General features: G+C 43.9%; 2 protein-coding genes across 4 annotated transcripts in view; both read left to right on the top strand.

Annotated features, from left to right (window-relative positions):
• The window catches only part of LOC115463276 (zinc finger protein 271-like), a 972,359-nt gene that overhangs the window by 155,987 nt on the left and 796,524 nt on the right, over nt 1–19,848 (top strand). The gene's annotated exons all lie outside the window — the stretch shown is intronic.
• On the top strand, nt 5,242–7,827 carry LOC115463290 (oocyte zinc finger protein XlCOF6-like). 3 transcript variants are annotated; one of them, XM_030193691.1, is made up of 2 exons: nt 5,242–5,253; nt 5,842–7,827. In XM_030193691.1, exons 1-2 carry the CDS (start codon nt 5,251–5,253, stop codon nt 7,738–7,740), a joined length of 1,902 nt encoding a protein of 633 aa, XP_030049551.1. In that variant the 5' UTR covers nt 5,242–5,250; the 3' UTR covers nt 7,741–7,827. The 3 variants fall into 3 exon arrangements, with proteins under 3 accessions (XP_030049551.1, XP_030049545.1, XP_030049535.1); XM_030193685.1 differs by lacking the exon at nt 5,242–5,253 and adding an exon at nt 5,339–5,738 and having other exon boundaries at nt 6,075–7,827; XM_030193675.1 differs by lacking the exon at nt 5,242–5,253 and having other exon boundaries at nt 5,339–7,827.

Below are 19,848 nucleotides of genomic sequence, written 5' to 3'. Positions count from 1 at the left end.
ACATAAAGGAATCCTGTTCAGAAGGAATGGATCCTAAGGAGCTTAGCCGAGATTGGGTGGCAGAGCCAGCCGGTGGTGGGAGGCGAGGATAGTGCTGGGCAGACTTATACGGTCTGTGCCAGAGCCAGTGGTGGGAGGCGGGGCTGGTGGTTGGGAGGCGGGGATAGTGCTGGGCAGACTTACACGGTCTGTGCCCTGAAGAGGACAGGTACAAATCAAAGTAGGGTATACACAAAAAGTAGCACATATGAGTTTGTCTTGTTGGGCAGACTGGATGGACCATTCAGGTCTTTTTCTGCCGTCATTTACTATGTTACTATGTTATATAAGGTTTACTGCAGCTTGGATATGTACGCTGTGTCCTAAAGAAGGATAAATTTAGCGTTATTGATAGAATTTAGGAGTGAGGACCCCAGAGCAGCGCTGAAGCACAGCCGCTACTCACAAGGCATCATGTGACCTCTCCTCACATTCCACAGTATTATACTTGAAATGGAATCCGTGCGCTCAGACATCCATACGTGGCTCGAACATAAGCTTTTCTTCTTCAGCCCCTGTGTGTGCAAAATCTATAGCGGGCAATTGCAGTGGGGTGTGGACCTGGGAGAGGATTGGGTAGTTTAGGGGCGTACCTAGTCCCTTATGTGGACAGTTTATAGAATACTATAGCAGTTAGGAGCATTTCATTGAGAATTACCCCCCCCCCCCCCCCCCATGTACCAAAAAACCCTCAGGCAATGTCAGATCTCTACAGAACAGACAATTGTTACTCATTGGCGATTCCGTTACTAGAGGCATTAACTTGGAAACTCAGTTAAATGGACAAAAAAAGGGTTAAATGCCTCCCAGGATTCTCAACTAGCAAGAATACAGATCAAATTATTGGTGAACTCAAGAATAAAGTAAGTATTCTAAATGGATGTTCTTATCCATCTGCAGAGAGATTTTAAAATGTTGAGAGGGAGACTTAAACTCACTGTCAACACTACAGCATTTTCAGAAGTTCTACCTGTTCAGGGTAAGGGAGAACAGAGGCTGTATCCCACAACCTGCCTCAATACCTTTAATATGATGCCAGCAGAGTAAACAGCTACACAGCTTCTGGTTACAGGTAGAAGATACTCATAGCAGTCTCTTACCTCCCTTGGACAGGGAGGGGGCATGAAGGGTCTGGACTGCAGAGACTTGTGGCCAAATCTCCACAGTGACCAGAGATGGAATAACATAATGACAAGAAACAAAGTACAAGTGCAGAGTTAGTTATACTCAGGGCCTAATTTGTAGGCAAAAAGGAAGTGGAACTAGGGATGGGGTCAGGGCCAGAAGTCAACTTACTCCACACACAAAATACATCAGATAAAAAGGAAGCTAGTTTGTACATAATATTTGTTAAATTAAATATCAGAATTTTCAAATTATATTTAGAAATATTACCCACAGAAGTACAAATTTTGCAACATTATCAACAAATCTTGGACTACTCTGTGTTTTTTTCAACATTTACACATTTGATACCATAGTGGTGGTCTCTGAAAATCTGGCAGCTGGATGGCATGAAGGAGTAGCTGGGTGGGAGCGGAGGAGAGCAGAAATTTCCAAAGACCTTTGGTCTGATACAGTATAGCAGTTCTTATGAGTTTAATGTAAACATGCTCTGTAGCCACAAAAATCCAACCTACCCCAACAACAAGTAGGGCATTTCTTCTCGGAAGTCACCATTCAAAAAAATTTTCTGATTTTCATGTCATCTGAGCAACAGCAACATAAATCTCTCCACCACCAATTACATTGTGAAATACAAAACCTGAATAAATTACCTTACTTTTGAATAGGAAACATTACAAATGTTAGACTGGGCCTTAGAACACCAATACACCTACCACTGGTCAAGCAGAACAAGTGGGATTTCTATAGATCTGTACACAAACTACATGTAGACAGCATATCACACCTCAGTCACACGCAAAACACAGCAAGCTCCTTCATTATGTCAAGGGAGGGGTTATTTGTATTGTGCCTGGCAAACTCAGAACTGAACCCTGGAAAAATAAAAACAATTTAATTTACTCTTGACAAACACCTCCCACATGGTTTCACCATATTCCCCTTTTCCCTTTCCTCCACCTTTGTTGCTTTAGTATCTCATCTTTCTCCTTCTCTCAACCCCCACCCTTAGAGCCCATCTTTACTCTGTCCACAACTGTTGTAGCCAAACATCTTCCCTATCCCCCCCCCCCCCAACCCATCATTTCCAGCCTGTCTTCTCCCTGTGCCCTCTTTATTCCCTACCCCAGTAGTTCAGCTTCTCCCCTTTCTGGTCTACATTGTAGCTTCTTCTTTTCTCCCTCTCCTTCCCCTCATAGTCGGCATCTTCTCCCTCTCTCTGTCTCCACTCAGTCTTCTTTTCCTCTCCCCCAATTGTCAGTATCTCCCCTCTGTTTCCCTCTAGAATCCCACTCTCTTCCCTCCCCATTATGTCTTATCCTCCCTATCCAGCTTTTCTTCTTCTCTCACCCACCCACCAATAGTCCAGGTTTTCTTTTCCTCTCCCCCCCCCCCCCCCCCCGGCAGTCCAGCTTCTCTCCCCTTTGCCCCTTCTGCAATTCACAATAGCATCGCTCCCTCCTACCCCTGTCAGCTGTCTTCTGTTTTAGAGGTTGGCGGCAGCGAGCACTGATTCACAGCGTGCTGCTCGTGCTCAGAAGAGCCTTCTGTTTGACACTTCCCGCTTCTGCAGAAACAGGATGTTGCATCATACAAAAGGCTCTGATGTCAGCATGAGCAGCTTATTGTGAATTGTTGCTGACAACCTCTAAAACAGAAGACTGCTTTGAAAAGGTATACAGGTGGCTGGGGGGGGGGGGGGGGGGTTAGGGTAAGAAGATTTATCATATGGCCTGAATCTCTGAGGTATGAAGGGTTCTTTGGTACTAGTAGTCTCAAAAAGTAATCAACAAAACAGACAATGGCTCAGTAGCGGACTTGTGAATCTTTGGTAACATGTAAATTGGGACTGTGGGGGTGAGGGGAAAAGGGGGCAGAACCTGGACAGTGTGACCAATCAGCTTATGTACACGTACACAGAAAAGCAATGCTTCTCACTCCCAGTTACTAACTGAAAAGGAAGGTGAAGGCCCCGTAGTAAAACTGTTTTAGAAATCTGTGCTAGAGGGATTGAATTCTACAACTGTGTAAATAAGGGCATGTCAGATAAGAAAGAAAGACAAAATATGTGAGACCAAAGGTAAAAGGATTAAATGAAGACTTTGGATACCTAGGTTTTCCAAAAGTCTTGAAGGATCCTTAATTTCCAGTAAAGAAGCAGGTTAGTTTCATTCTGCATCACTCCACCTCTTACAAATTGGGGTGACAGCTGTGTCCATATTGTGCACCTAATAAGCAGACATCTCCCAAGTAGAATAATAAGGCCTAGGACAATATTCCTGTCAGGATGTAGATAGGCTGTTGCCTAGAAGCCCAGAAAAAGATCACCTAAAGTGGGTCTAGCAGTATTGATTATCATATTATCTTAACATGAACCAGTCGCTCTAGTTAAGACAAAATCTAAATTAATGATATTTTTGTCTTTTACTCCCCTTTATCTAGATCATGCTAAGACGCTTTCTCCAGATTTTCAGTGGCACTATCTACTACTACTACTGCTACTACTATAAGTCATTTCTATAGCGCTACCAGTTGTACGCAGCGCTTCTGGGTGAATACTGCTGAGAATCTGGGTATAACTCTTGCTTACTGAGTCGAGCCTGGTTAAGTACTGCTGAATTTCAGGCTCTTTATCTTCTATCTCGTTTTTTAGAAACTGCTCTTCTTTAATCATTTTCAGACACATTTAACAGGTTGACTATAAACATTGCCATCATATCTCAACATATTCCATTCATAAGCTGTTCTTTCTGTAGGATAGGGTGACGGCAGAATTGGCCTGACAATGGCTCTGTTGCCGTAGGAGTCTGGAGTTGGGGTTGTTACTTCATCACTGTCGAAGAAAACACAGATTATCCCCTTCTCTTTCAGACCATTCCTCATGGCTCTTATATCTCATCCTCCTACAAACTTGGGCTGGGTGGAGAAGATCCAACCATTTGAACATATCACTTCTAAAGCCACACCTAGAACCTGTCCTTTCTCTTATTCTACACAGGTAACATTTTAGAAACCGCTCCTATCTTCTACCACATCAATAATGTCTTTTGTTTCTATCCTCTAGATCAGCTACTCCCACAAGAAAGAAAGAGAGAAAAGAATCAACATAAAGATTCTGTAAAAATAGAACAAATCCAAAGACAATCAGAAAATGTCTATGAGAATATTTTCCAGGATCCTAAGAGGAAAATTGCAAAGAAGGATCACCAGGAATCAGAAGAGAAAAGAGACACTGCAGGGTGCTCGCTGGATGGAGTCACGAAGTGTGAGAGAAGTTACAGGGAGCGCTCTAACATCAATGGGTACCAGACAGAGAGACCCTTCCAAAGTATTAATAGTGATCACAGGGCTTCTTACCTTGAGAAGGGAGAAAAGAGAAAAAAAGGCCAGCAAGAATTTGCATGTACTTCATCTAACAGGTCTATCGATTTCATATCTCCTCATGATCGAAAGAACTTCCCCTGGTTTTCAAAGCTCCGATTACAGAAAAGAGGTCACCCACATATCAAAAGAGAGAAACTAGTTCCATGGATGGAGTCTAATAAAAGTTTTGCCGTGCTTTCAGCCCGAAAAACACAGCGAAACACTCAAACTGAAGAGAAACAGTATATTTGTACTGAGTGTAAGAAAAACTTCACTGAGCTTTCAGCACTAAAACGACACAGAATGAGCCACTGTGGAGAGAAACCATTTACATGTACAGAGTGTAATAAAAGCTTCACTTGGGTTTCATGGCTAAAAAGTCACCAAATGATCCATAGAAGAGAGGAACTATTTGCATGCACTGAGTGTAATAAAAGATTCTCTCGGCCTTCAGCCCTAAAAAGCCACCAAATGATGCATGTGGTGGAGAAACCATTTACATGTACTGAGTGTAATAAAAGCTTCAGACGGCTCTTGGGACTGAAAAGTCACCAAATGATCCATGCAGGGGAGAAACCATTTACATGCGCTGAGTGTAATAAAAGCTTCATAGAGCTCTCAAGGCTAAAAAGGCACAAAATGATCCATACCGGAGAGAAACCATTTACATGTGCTGAGTGTAATAAAAGCTTCAGACGGCTCTTGGGACTGAAAAGTCACCAAATGGTCCATACAGGGGAGAAACCATTTACATGCACTGAGTGTAATAAAAGCTTCATAGAGCTCTCAAGGCTAAAAAGGCACCAAATTATCCATATGGGAGCGAAACCATTTACATGTACTGAGTGTAATAAAAGCTTCAGACGGCTCCCGGAGCTGAAAAGTCACCAAATGATCCATACAGGGGAGAAACCATTTACATGCGCTGTGTGTAATAAAAGCTTTGTAGAGCTCTCAAGGCTAAAAAGGCACCAAATGATCCATACCGGAGAGAAACCATTTACATGTACTGAGTGTAAGAAAAGCTTCAGAGATCTCTCGGAGCTGAAAAGGCACAAAATGATCCATACAGGAGAGAAACCATTTACATGCGCTGAGTGTAATAAAAGCTTCATAAAGCTCTCAAACCTAAAAAGGCACAAAATGATCCATACTGGAGATAAACCATTTACATGTGCACAGTGTAATAAAAGCTTCTCTCATCTTTCAAGGTTAAAAGAGCACCAAATGCTGCATGCAGGGAAGAAACCATTTACATGTTCTGATTGTAATAAAAGTTTCTCTCACCTTTCAATGCTAAAGAATCATCAAAAGAGCCATACAGGAGAGAAACCATTTACATGTGCTGAGTGTAATAAATGCTTCAGACAGCTCTCGGGGTTGAAAATGCACCATATGATCCATACCGGGGAGAAACCATTTACATGTGCTGAGTGTAATAAATGCTTCAGACAGCTCTCGGGGTTGAAAATTCACCATATGATCCATACCGGAGAGAAACCATTTACATGCGCTGAGTGTAATAAAGGCTTCATAGAGCTCTCGAGGCTAAAAAAGCACCAAATGATCCATACAGGGGAGAAACCATTTACATGTGCTGAGTGTAAGAAAAGCTTCAGAGATCTATCGGAGCTGATAAGGCACCAAATGATCCATACAGGGGAGAAACCATTTACATGCGCTGAGTGTAATAAAAGCTTCATAAAGCTCTCAAACCTAAAGAGGCACCAAATGATCCATACCGGAGAGAAACCATTTACATGTGCTCAGTGTAATAAAAGCTTCTCTCATCTTTCAAGGCTAAAAGAGCACCAAATGCTGCATGCAGGGAAGAAACCGATTACATGTTCTGAGTGTAATAAAAGCTTCTGTCACCTTTCAATGCTAAAGAATCATCAAAAGAGCCATACAGGAGAGAAACCATTTACATGTGCTGAGTGTAATAAATGCTTCAGACAGCTCTCAGGGTTGAAAATTCACCATATGATCCATACCGGAGAGAAACCATTTACATGCGCTGAGTGTAATAAAAGCTTCATAGAGCTCTCAAGGCTAAAAAATCACCAAATGATCCATACAGGGGAGAAACCATTTACATGTACTGAGTGTAAGAAAAGCTTCAGAGATCTCTCGGAGCTGAAAAGGCACCAAATGATCCATACAGGGGAGAAACCATTTACATGCACTGAGTGTAAGAAAAGCTTCATAAAGCTCTCAAACCTAAAAAGGCACCAAATGATCCATACCGGAGAGAAACCATTTACATGTGCTCGGTGTAATAAAAGCTTCTCTCATCTTTCAATGCTAAAGAATCATCAAAAGAGCCATACAGCAGAGAAACCATTTACATGTGCTGAATGTAGTAAATGCTTCAGACAGCTCTCGGGGTTGAAAATTCACCATATGATCCATACTGGGGAGAAACCATTTACATGTGCTGAGTGTAATAAAAGCTTCATAGAGCTCTCAAGGCTAAAAAAGCACCAAATGATTCATACAGGGGAGAAACCAGTTACATGTACTGAGTGTAAGAAAAGCTTCAGAGATCTCTCGGAGCTGAAAAGGCACCAAATGATCCATACAGGGGAGAAACCATTTACATGTGCTGAGTGTAAGAAAAGCTTCATAAAGCTGTCAAACCTAAAAAGGCACCAAATGATCCATACCGGAGAGAAACCATTTACATGTGCTGAGTGTAATAAATGCTTCAGACAGCTCTCGGGGTTGAAAATTCACCATATGATCCATACCGAAGAGAAACCATTTACATGCGCTGAGTGTAATAAAAGCTTCATAGAGCTCTCAAGGCTAAAAAATCACCAAATGATCCATACAGGGGAGAAACCATTTACATGTATTGAGTGTAAGAAAAGCTTCAGAGATCTCTCGGAGCTGAAAAGGCACCAAATGATCCATACAGGAGAGAACCCATTTACATGCGCTGAGTGTAATAAAAGCTTCATAAAGCTCTCAAACCTAAAAAGGCACCAAATGATCCATACCGGAGAGAAACCATTTACATGTGCTGAGTGTAATAAAAGCTTCTCTCAGCTATCAAGGTTAAAACAGCACCAAATGATGCATACAGGAGAGAAACCATTCAACAAAATACAAATAGAAAATAAAAGAAGCCAAAAGAAACTTCTAGAGAGAACAAATAGGCACGGATTGCAAAGACACAAAGAAATTATACAAACTAATAAACTTGCTTAACACCAAAACGGTAACTACTCCGAATGCAACCTCCCTCAGGCAGACAAACTTGCCAAATACTTTGAGAAATCTCAATCTGGCTTCAGACCTCACCACAGTACAGAAACAATACTAACCACACTCCTGACCAGATTCAAGCAGGAAATAGCAAGGGGTAAAAACATCCTCCTACTCCAATTTGACCTATCAAGCGCTTTCGTTGTGGTCGACCACCACATACTACTGAGAATCCTCGACAAGATAGTAATTACTGGAAAAGTACTCTCCTGGATCAAGGGATTTCTGACATCCAGAATTTGCCAAGTCAAATCAAACTCAGATATATCTCCACCTTGGAAAGCGGAATGTGGAGTACCACAAGGATCACCGCTCGCACACCTATATTATTCAATCTAATGATGACACCACTGGCTAAATCTCTATCCAAACAAAAAAAGCAACACTGGGCCTTCAAGACTGGGACAATTTAAATTCTTTATTAGTGACCCGACACGGACCGTGTTTCGGCGCTAAGCAGCGCCTGCTTCAGGGGTCAACAGGAGGGCACAGTCAGGTATACACGAAGTGAGTTCAGTGCCCTAGTATATGTAGTAGAAAAATCGCCGTTCGTCGCAATAACGGGACTGCAGCTCTATGAGCCCTTCCGTCCGTCATGCGACGATTTTTTGTTGGTGTCTTTTGGGATGGGAGTTAGTAGGATATTTCCTCTGTACTGTGAGGAATGGGCCATTTTTTCAATAGATAATTAAGGTGGTCTGTGAGTTCTGTGACGTAATGATTGGGGGGGGGGGTTCACTATATAGTTGGGGCAGGTGTCTAGTTGGCAGTGGACAGAGGAGAATTTGCCCCCCTTCCCTATCGGACTCTGGCTCGGCAGTCTCTGTAGCGGTTCACTGTTTTTTCTTGTTCTGTATGAAGCTTATCAACCAACATGTTGTGCTTGGAATAAAGATGATTAAAACATTACAAATAAGTTTCGGATTTTACTGAATTCTATTATTCTGTCTCAATGTATTTCCAGCTTTGGCACAGTATAAGTCATCACAAGTACAAAATATAAGAAAACAAATGGGCTTATAGCCCATTTAGTTATGTTTAAACACATGAGAGATCTGCATGAAAGAAAATATTTATTTTTATTATTTTGACTTATGAAAACCTGAAACATGCTCAAAACAGAATAATCCATTTGTACAAAAGAAATGAGGTGAAGATGTGATTCCATGAGGGGCATAATCGAAGGGGGCGCCCAAGTTTTCCTGAGGACGTCCTCGCAGGATGTCCCGGTGAAAGGGCAGGGAAACCCATATTATTGAATCAAGATAGGCGTCCATCTTTCGTTTCGATAATACGGTCAGGGACACCCAAATCTGGACATTTAGGTCGTTCTTAGAGATGGTCGTCCTTAGACTTGGTCGTTTCTGATTGTTGGCGATAATGGAAACTAAGGACGCCCATCTCAGAAATAACCAAATGCAAGCCCTTTGGTCTTGGGAGGAGCCAGAATTCGTAGTGCACTGGTGCCCCTGACATGCCAGGACACCAACTGGGCACCCTAGGGGGCACTGCAGTGGACTTCAGAAAAAGCTCCCAGGTACATAGCTCCCTTACCTTGTGTGCTGATCCCCCTAACCCCCCCCCCCTCCAAAACCCACTACTCACAACTGTACACCACTACCATAGCCCTTACGGGTGAAGGGGGGCACCTAGATGTGGGTACAGTGGGTTTTGGAGGGCTCACATTTACCACCACAAGTGTAATGGGGGGATGGGCCTGTGTCCGCCTCCCTGAAGTGCACTGCACCCACTAAAACTGCTCCAGGGACCTGCATACTACTGCAATGGACCTGAGTATGACATTTGAGGCTGGCATAGAGGCTGGCACAAAATATTTTTAAAGTTATTTTTTGAGGGTGGGAGGGGGTTAGTTACCACTGGGGGAGTAAGGGGAGGTCATCCCCGATTCCCTCCGGTGGTCATCTGGTCAGTTCGGACACCTTTTTGTGCCTTGATTGGAAGAAAAACTGGACCGGGTAAAGTCGTCCAAATAAGTACATAAGTAATGCCATACTGGGAAAAGACCAAGGGTCCATCGAGCCCAGCATCCTGTCCACGACAGCGGCCAATCCAGGCTAAGGGCACCTGGCAAGCTTCCCAAACGTACACACATTCTATACATGTTATTCCTGGAATTGTGAATTTTTTCCAAGTCCATTTAGTAGCGGTTTATGGACTTGTCCTTTAGGAAACCGTCCAACCCTTTTTTAAACTCTGCTAAGCTAACCGCCTTCACCACTTTCTCCGGCAACGAATTCCAGAGTTTAATTATACGTTGGGTGAAGAAAAATTTTCTCAGATTTGTTTTAAATTTACTACACTGTAGTTTCATTGCATGCCCCCTAGTCCTAGTATTTTTGGAAAGCGTGAACAGACGCTTCACATCCACCTGTTCCACTCCACTCATTATTTTATATACCTCTATCATGTCTCCCCTCAGCCGTCTCTTCTCCAAGCTGAATAGCCCTAGCCTCCTTAATCTTTCTTCATAGGAAAGTCGTCCCAATCCCGCTATCATTTTAGTCGCCCTTCGCTGCACCTTTTCCAATTCTACTATATCTTTCTTGAGATGCGGCGACCAGAATTGAACAGGGATGCCCTTTTTTTTTTCCAATATGGGTCGAGGACACCCATGTGTTAGGCACGCCCCAGTCCTGCCTTCGCTACGCCTCCGACACGCCCCCGTGAGCTTTGGTCGTCCCCACGACGGAAAGCTGTTGGGGACACCCAAAATCAGCTTTCGATTATGCCCATTTGGCCGACCCTGTGAGAAGGACGCCCATCTTCTGATTTGTGTCAAAAGATGGGCGTCCTTCTCTTTCAAAAATAAGCCTGCATGTGTCCCAATGAAAGGAGAGTTTTAATTTTACTTCCAATCTTTATAACACCAGGCTTCCCAAGGCAGATTACGACAACAGTTAAGATGAACCCATCAGTAAACAGGATATCCTCACTGAAATTTGGCCACATACAGTGGGGGAAATAAGTATTTGATCCCTTGCTGATTTTGTAAGTTTGCCCACTGACAAAGACATGAGCAGCCCATAATTGAAGGGTAGGTTATTGGTAACAGTGAGAGATAGCACATCACAAATTAAATCCGGAAAATCACATTGTGGAAAGTATATGAATTTATTTGCATTCTGCAGAGGGAAATAAGTATTTAATCCCTCTGGCAAACAAGACCTAATACTTGGTGGTAAAACCCTTGTTGGCAAGCACAGCGGTCAGACGTCTTCTGTAGTTGATGATGAGGTTTGCACACATGTCAGGAGGAATTTTGGTCCACTCCTCTTTGCAGATCATCTCTAAATCATTAAGAGTTCTGGGCTGTCGCTTGGCAACTCGCAGCTTCAGCTCCCTCCATAAGTTTTCAATGGGATTAAGGTCTGGTGACTGGCTAGGCCACTCCATGACCCTAATGTGCTTCTTCCTGAGCCACTCCTTTGTTGCCTTGGCTGTATGTTTTGGGTCATTGTCGTGCTGGAAGACCCAGCCACGACCCATTTTTAAGGCCCTGGCGGAGGGAAGGAGGTTGTCACTCAGAATTGTACGGTACATGGCCCCATCCATTCTCCCATTGATGCGGTGAAGTAGTCCTGTGCCCTTAGCAGAGAAACACCCCCAAAACATAACATTTCCACCTCCATGCTTGACAGTGGGGACGGTGTTCTTTGGGTCATAGGCAGCATTTCTCTTCCTCCAAACACGGCGAGTTGAGTTCATGCCAAAGAGCTCAATTTTTGTCTCATCTGACCACAGCACCTTCTCCCAATCACTCTCGGCATCATCCAGGTGTTCACTGGCAAACTTCAGACGGGCCGTCACATGTGCCTTCCGGAGCAGGGGGACCTTGCGGGCACTGCAGGATTGCAATCCGTTATGTCGTAATGTGTTACCAATGGTTTTCGTGGTGACAGTGGTCCCAGCTGCCTTGAGATCATTGACAAGTTCCCCCCTTGTAGTTGTAGGCTGATTTCTAACCTTCCTCATGATCAAGGATACCCCACGAGGTGAGATTTTGCGTGGAGCCCCAGATCTTTGTCGATTGACAGTCATTTTGTACTTCTTCCATTTTCTTACTATGGCACCAACAGTTGTCTCCTTCTCGCCCAGCGTCTTACTGATGGTTTTGTAGCCCATTCCAGCCTTGTGCAGGTGTATGATCTTGTCCCTGACATCCTTAGACAGCTCCTTGCTCTTGGCCATTTTGTAGAGGTTAGAGTCTGACTGATTCACTGAGTCTGTGGACAGGTGTCTTTCATACAGGTGACCATTGCCGACAGCTGTCTGTCATGCAGGTAACGAGTTGATTTGGAGCATCTACCTGGTCTGTAGGGGCCAGATCTCTTACTGGTTGGTGGGGGATCAAATACTTATTTCCCTCTGCAGAATGCAAATAAATTCATATACTTTCCACAATGTGATTTTCCGGATTTAATTTGTGATGTGCTATCTCTCACTGTTACCAATAACCTACCCTTCAATTATGGGCTGCTCATGTCTTTGTCAGTGGGCAAACTTACAAAATCAGCAAGGGATCAAATACTTATTTCCCCCACTGTATTACTGTACTTTATAGAACAGTTTAGAAAAGTGAACATAAAATACAGCCTTTATTAGTGCTGTTTCTAGCAGTTGTTTTAGTGATATTCAATTTTATTTTGACTTTTTACAGATGGACCACAGAAAGGTAGTCTGTTATTTCTAATAATCTTTGGCTGTTCTTTTCAGTAGCATTTGCTACTATTTTGGGAGAACCAGTGTGGTGGCAATCTCCGCCTACTGCCGGAAAGTTCTGCCTACTTGCTTCAAACCATATTATGGGCTAGATAGCCTCATACTGTCTCTTTTGTTCTCAATGTAACCTCCTTGATCCCAAGTCCACCCCAATCCACTCAGACCTCCTCTCCTGCAGGGCCACCAAGATGCTGAGCCAGGCCCGCCCCCCCCCCCTCCCAGGATCACTGCTGCCACTGCCACCCCCACCCCCAAGGCGTAAATAAACAACTCTTATCGGAGATCAATGCCCCACAGGTTATTTATTCCAAGGTTCCTAGCTCAGCCTAGGGGATATTATATAGAACCTTGGTTCTGGCACCTTGCCAAATGTTACGTGAGAAAAGTGAAACCAAGCCACAAATGATATTATTTATTGTAGATAAGAAAATATAGAAACACTCTGCATTAGCTTATGTGCAATAGAAATATCTCTTACTGATCTTCTTGCTTAGATAACACCACTAACTAATCCCAGACTAGGAAGTATATCACTGTGATCTTACCGCTGTCCTTATGACGGCTTCAGATGAGACCGGAGCAGAATCTCCCCAGATGCTATCTCAGCTGTCTGTGTCTTAGATGTAGTGCAGGTCTCTCTCAGCAGCAAGCAGGTTTCCGTCCCTCCGTTGGATCTCAGAGCCAATATCTCTGCCCCACGTATTTGCACCAGTTATGCAGGTCAAAAGCTTGATATCAAAACACAGTCTCTGGCTCACCCCAAGCCTTGCTGGATTCTTCAGGTCTTCTTACCAGTTACCCCTCCTTCCGAGGGTCTCCGACTTACTCACTTTCTTCTGTTCCCGCTTTCCCAGTACCTCTCGGTCAGGTGATAGCCCGGACCAATCCAGTCCAGTACATGGGCAAGAAGAGTTCTTTGTTTTGTGACCTTGGAGAATGGTAACTTCTGGTACCATGGGTCTGCCTCCCTTCTCAGCTTCTCAGGGTGATAGAAGGGGGTGGATGGAACACAGAATGTCCTTGGCTTCAGCAAGCCTGTCAGTGATTTTCCACAAGCTGAAGCTGGAACTTGCTGACCCAGGTCAGAGGGTGTAGCATCCATCTTGTTTGTGCATAGGCTTGTATGAACCCAGACCAGCTCAGGTAAGATCACAGGGAAATACCCCTACAGATCCCCCCCCCCCCCTTGGAGATGGAATTTACTACAAAGGAGTAAAGGCCTTCTCCAACCTAACTAGCAATACAACTAGACAGGGTTAACATCAGGGCCAGTGGCGTAGGAAGGGGGGGCGGGGGGCGGTCCGCCCCGGGTGCACGCCGCTAGGGGGTGTTGGCTCCGCGCTGGTGCACTGCCCTCTCTGCCCCGGAACAGGTTACTTCCTGTTCCGGGACAGAGAGAGCAGTGAACCCGCACGGAGCTGACACACCCCAGCAACGTGCAGTCGGGGCGGATCGGCCCTCCCGCCCGTCCCTCGCCGCAGGTATGCGCTCCAGGGGGGGGTGCACTCCAGCGGGAGGAGGGTGCGCCGTGCTGCCCCCGCGGGGGGTGCGCAGCGGCGACCCGCCCCGGGTGTCAGCTCCCCTCGCTATGGCTCTGATCAGGACTCATGGTCAAGACAGAAGAGAAACAAGAACTGTAAATGTCAGCAACTCAATACTAACACTCTATTAATGACAACTAGAAGCTAATCACTTCATGGAATCATCATTGTTCAACGTAAATTAAAAAAAAATGCTAATACAGCAAATTACTAATACTAGAACAACTCATAGGGTGTTAGCAGTTATGTCTTAACACATGAAAATATATAATCCACATTCAATCATACTACTATCAAATGCATGGCAAAAGCATCAGCAAAATTAGTACAGAACATGAAATTGAAAGAAACTGATGTGATGGAGAGACACTCAAAAGTCTTTACAAAAGGTCTCTTAACCCCAAGGCCATAGGGGATGTACATTGGCGAATGAGGCGGCGTTGAGCGAAAACTTGTCGTGCCAAGAGGACTACAGTGATGACCAAGATGAGCCACGATATGGTGAGAAGTGGAATGACAACATGAGTGGTGGCGTTGACACTGGGAACATCAGATGTGCGATGCTTGTAGTCAGCAATCTGAAGTGAATCATGGTTGACTGCAAGTTCAACAGTATGAGAGTTTTTAGCCTGTAAAAATGGCATAATGTGCAATGCAGTCAATGGGGTGGCCACGAAATACATCTAGGATCTCCAGTTCGGATACAACAGAATCTGTGTCGAGGTAAAACAAAGAAGCTCCTCCCACATTAGCAACAGAGTACTTGGGTACAGCAATCAAACAAACATTGCAAGGGAGAGTAAAACGATTCATAACATCATGTTTGTGGAATGTAACCGTAAGCTCAGTATTAGGTGTGCTAACCATCCACACAGTGTCAACCACAGTTACAATGGTATCAGAAAAATCATCATATTTGGACACAGTGACTTTACATTTCTCTTGAACATTCTCAGTGGACAACCCGCAAAGGGCTTCTGTGGTATCTTTCAAGAAGGGTTTACCTGGGCATAGCCAATGAATATCATTAGTTTTTCTACAACGATCCAAATTCGGGACTAAATAGCGTTGAGGATCAGCCTGTTGGTAAGCAACAAACTCTGGAGTCTCAACACGGAGATACAGGTTCTCATGCCAAGTTCCCACATTCAAAACTTGTTTGAGCTGATACACATTCTCAGGTACAATAAAAGGTAAATGTAGAAGAAAGGCAATTTCCATACGTTCCATCTCGAGAAGTAATGGAAGGGCCGTCCCTAGATGAAAAGCAGTCTGAATTTGAACGGGTTCAATTGGTAGTCGGGTAATTTTAGCAAAAGCATCCCTAATAACTTCAGATGGGACCAAATAAGTAGGTATGTGCCCTAGCATAAGATTACTGACACTGGTATCCAATTCCCTAAACAAATCTTGCGTAAGGTCTTTAACGGTGTAGAAAGAGACGTTCATCATCCAAATCACCTTTAACTATAGTCAAATCTACTGTGTTTATCTCAATTTGGTGGGTATGCAAATTAACAAGGGTAACTGTATCTGCCATAGTTTTACCCTGGGCAATAAACTGGTTCTGTTGAGATTGTAAACAGGATGGAGTCGGTCCAGAGGGCGGCTACGAAACTAGTTAATGACCTTGAATGCAAAAATTATAGGGACAGGCTTATGAACCTCAACATGTATACGCTGGAAGAGAGGAGACATGATAGAAACGTTTAAATATCTCAAGGGAATTTATGTACAGGAAGAGAGCCTTTTTCAAATGAAGGAGAGCTCTGGAATGAGGGGGCATATGACAAAGTTAAGAGGGAATAGGCTTAGGAGTAACCTAAGGAAGTATTATTTCACAGAAAGGGTGGTGGAGGCGTGGAATGGCCTCCCGGTGGAGGTGGTGGAGTCGAAGACTGTTCCAGAATTTTAAAAGACATGGGATAAGCATGTGGGATCACTTAGGAACAGGAAGAATTAGGGGTTACAGAGGATGGGCAGACTGGATTGGTCATATGGCCTTTATCTGCCGTCATGTTTCTAGGATTATCCGGTTTCCCGCTCTGCCTAGCTAACTTATATCCTGAATGTCTATCTTGTATCCTGCTTGTATATTCTGTGTGCATATCCTGATCCCTGCTTGTATATCCTGAGTGTATATCCTGAATCTTGTCTCTGTCTAGCTAGTGTTTATTTCCAGGGCGTGGTCCTGGTTTCCTGCTGCTACCTAGCTAGTGGGTTTACCCGCTGGGTATTCCCTGATCGCCAGTCTGCCTTGCTGGCATGTTGCCCTAGTCTTTGCTCCTGCTAGCCGTCGTATGTCTTGTCTCCTTGGTCTGTCATCTGGTTTTTGCTAGTGGCGGTGCAGCAGCTCCCTGTCTGAGTTTAGTTCCTAGTCTAGTCTCCCTCGTGTATCCCAGACCCGGGGTGGGTCCTCGGGATCTTCAGTTCCTGCGTATCCTACAAGTCCTGCTGGCCACCTGCACTTCGGAGCTCAACTCCGGAGGAACAGTGGCTCAGTGCAGGTGAAGCTGTTCCTGTTTCGTCTGTTCCAGTTGCCTGCCCTGTACTACTCCAGTCCAGAGTTCCAGAACTGCTCTTCCGTGTATCCCATCCCAGGGTGGTCTTGCCTGCCGCTGCCGCTCCAGTTCCACCTTGAGGACCTGATAGAATGCCAAGGTCCTCGAGAATGCGACACTTGTCACCTCTCGTTTAGACTACTGCAATCTGCTTCTTGCTGGCCTCCCACTTAGTCACCTCTCCCCTCTCCAATCGGTTCAAAACTCTGCTGCCCGTCTCGTCTTCCACCAGGGTCGCTTTACTCATACTACCCCTCTCCTCAAGTCGCTTCACTGGCTCCCTATCCGTTTTCGCATCCTATTCAAACTTCTTCTACTAACCTATAAATGTACTACTCTGCTGCTCCCGAGTATCCACACTCGTCCTTCCCTACACCTCTTTCCGTGCACTGCTCCATGGATAAATCCTTCTTATCTGTTCCCTTCTCCACTACTGCCAACTCCAGACTTCGCGCCTTCTGTCTCGCTGCACCCTACACCTGGAATAAACTTCCTGAGCCCCTACATCTTGCCCCATCCTTGGCCACCTTTAAATCTAGACTGAAAGCCCACCTCTTTAACATTGCTTTTGACTCGTAACCACTCGCCTCCACCTACCCTCCTCTCCTCCTTCCTGTACACATTAATTGATTTGATTTGCTTACTTTATTTTTTGTCTATTAGATTGTAAGCTCTTTGAGCAGGGACTGTCTTCTATGTTTGTGCAGCGCTGCGTACGCCTTGTAGCGCTATAGAAATGCTAAATAGTAGTAGTAGTAGGAGGAGGATATCGTCACTGAAATTTGGCCACCTGTATTGTATACAGTGCATAGGACCCAACTCTGTGGAGGCTGTGGGTGCTTGAGCACCCCCAATATTTACAAAATTCTTTGTATGTGTCCAGGAAGGGGTTATTTCCACTGGGCTTAGCACCCGCAATAATTTTGAAAAGTTAGCTCCTATGATTCAGTGTATTTATTTAGTTTTCAGTGTAGAAAAATTAGCACAAAATACAGAATTTTAAATTGCTGTTTCTAGCATCTATAATAATTTTTTAAGCTGTTTTAGTGATATTCAATTGTTATTTCGTGATATTTCTACAAAGATCCAAATTCGGGACTAAATAGTGTTGAGGATCAGCCTGTGACCATGTAACCCAAAATCCTTCTGTAAAACCAAATGTATATCTCTTGCTATTTCCATTATCCATGATATATTGTAAGCCACATTGAGCCTGCAAAGAGGTGGGAAAACGTGGGATACAAATACAATAAATAAATAAATAAATAAATAAATAAATATATCTACATATGGGAAGCTTTCAAATAAATAAAAAAGCAGTCCAGTAAGTAAAAAAAAAAACAAAAACCAAAAACAACTTTTGTCCTCCACCTTTTAAGGCACTGCCTAGCCAATTGAAACAGCTTTATTTTTTTATTTTTTAAATTTTTGTTACATTTGTACCAAATGTACAGATGAACCAACAATAAAAAAAAAGGGCAATGTGATTGCAGCAGCTCATAGGTTTGCTTGCTTCGTTTTGCGTAAACGGGGATGACGGCTGCGCTGGGAAGGAGAAAGTCAGTCGGTCCTAATTGGCTTCATTGCTTACCATGGACTAGATAGGCTCACTTCCACTCCTGTTTATTAAACCTCCTTGCTTAGTTCACTCCCCCCTTCCTTATCAGAGGGCAGACCCTTGTACTACTAGTCCAGCCCCTGGCACCATTCTGACCAATCAGCACTAAAAGGGGTAGGGCCAAGAAGACAAGACTGCGCTTCTCTTAGCACTAAAGCTCCGCCCCTGCTATTATGATGTCATCAGTCTGTGCAAAGGAAGAGGTCTAGCGGAGTATTTCCCTGTTTTACCCTTGTTACAGATGACAACAACTTCCATCAGCAAATCTCAGCTTCTGCCCTTTTGTCCCTTCTCCCATTCAGCTTCTCTCCCCAGAGGGGAAAATGCCTGCAGGAACTTCTGCTCAGGTAGGGGGATTGTCCCCAACTTCTTATTTTGGTGCAAACACTGCTGGGCAGACTTGGGGCTATGGAATGGGACTGAGGGGATGGAGGGAAATCAGGGGTCCTACAAAGGGAGATGAGATTTTATTTATTTATTTATTGCATTTGTATCCCACATTTTCCCATCTATTAGCAGGCTCAATGTGGCTTACATAGTTTTGTTATGACATTATCATTACAGGGTCTCAGATACAATTAGTAATGTGCAAATATTGAAAAAGGGTCTCCGATACTATTAGTAATGTGCAAATATTGAATAAGGGAAGAAAGAAGGAAGTGATTAGGCAGATAAGTATAGAAGGAGGCTTTCATAGCCGGGTGGGTTGGAGAAGTGGATTAATGAAGCTATGTGTTCTCTTTGTAGACCTTGTTGAAGAAAAACGTCTTCAGAGATTTGCGAAAGTTAGTTATTTCATCGATTGATTTCAGGTCTGTGGGTAGTGTATTCCATATCTGCGTACTCATGTAAGAGAAGGTTGTGGCATGCATCAGCATGTATTTTAGTCCTTTACAACTGGGGAAATGCAGATTGAGAAATTTGTGGGATGTTCTTGTGGCGTTTCTGGGAGGTAGGTCCACGAGGTTTAGCATGTAGATTGGGGCTTCTGCGTGAAGGATTTTGTGTACCATCGTGCAGATCTTGAACGCTATGTGTTCCTTAACTGGGAGCCAGTGAAGTTTCTCTCTCAGGGATTTTGCACTTTCATATTTAGTCTTTCCAAATATGAGTCTGGCGGCCGTATTCTGGGCAGTCTGGAGTTTTTTGATAGTCTGTTCTTTGCAGCCGGCATACAGTGCAGTTGCAGTAGTCCAGATGGCTTATTACCATTGATTGTACCAGGGTACAGAAGACGTGTCTCGGGAAGAAAGGTTTTATTCTTTTGAGTTTCCACATGGAATAGAACATCTTTTTTGTCATATTCTTCACGTGGGTGTCGAGAGTGAGGTTTTGATCTATAGTGACTCCTAGTATTTTCAAGTTTTGAGAGACAGGAAGAGAGCAGTATGGTGTGGTTATGGTGGAGAAGTTTTTTGTGTTACGTTGAGGCTCAGGTTCTGGGTAACTGGTTTCTAGTTGCTGTAATCGCTTTGTAACAGTGTCTGCAAATTTTATACATACACAGAAATCTCTACCTCTGCTGTGCTGAGTTATGTGATTTGTAGAAGGTATATACATTTATAGAAAATAAACATATTGTCCCCACACA

Source organism: Microcaecilia unicolor, chromosome 1 (genome assembly GCF_901765095.1).
Source record: "Microcaecilia unicolor chromosome 1, aMicUni1.1, whole genome shotgun sequence".
Classification (NCBI taxonomy): Eukaryota; Metazoa; Chordata; class Amphibia; order Gymnophiona; family Siphonopidae; genus Microcaecilia; species Microcaecilia unicolor.
This window is presented reverse-complemented; position numbering and strand designations above follow the sequence as displayed.

What these genes read in the sequence shown, in the direction of transcription:
- LOC115463290 (XM_030193675.1), top strand. Translation starts at nt 5,344, where the DNA reads ATGGGAGCGAAACCATTTACATGTACTGAGTGTAATAAAAGCTTCAGA.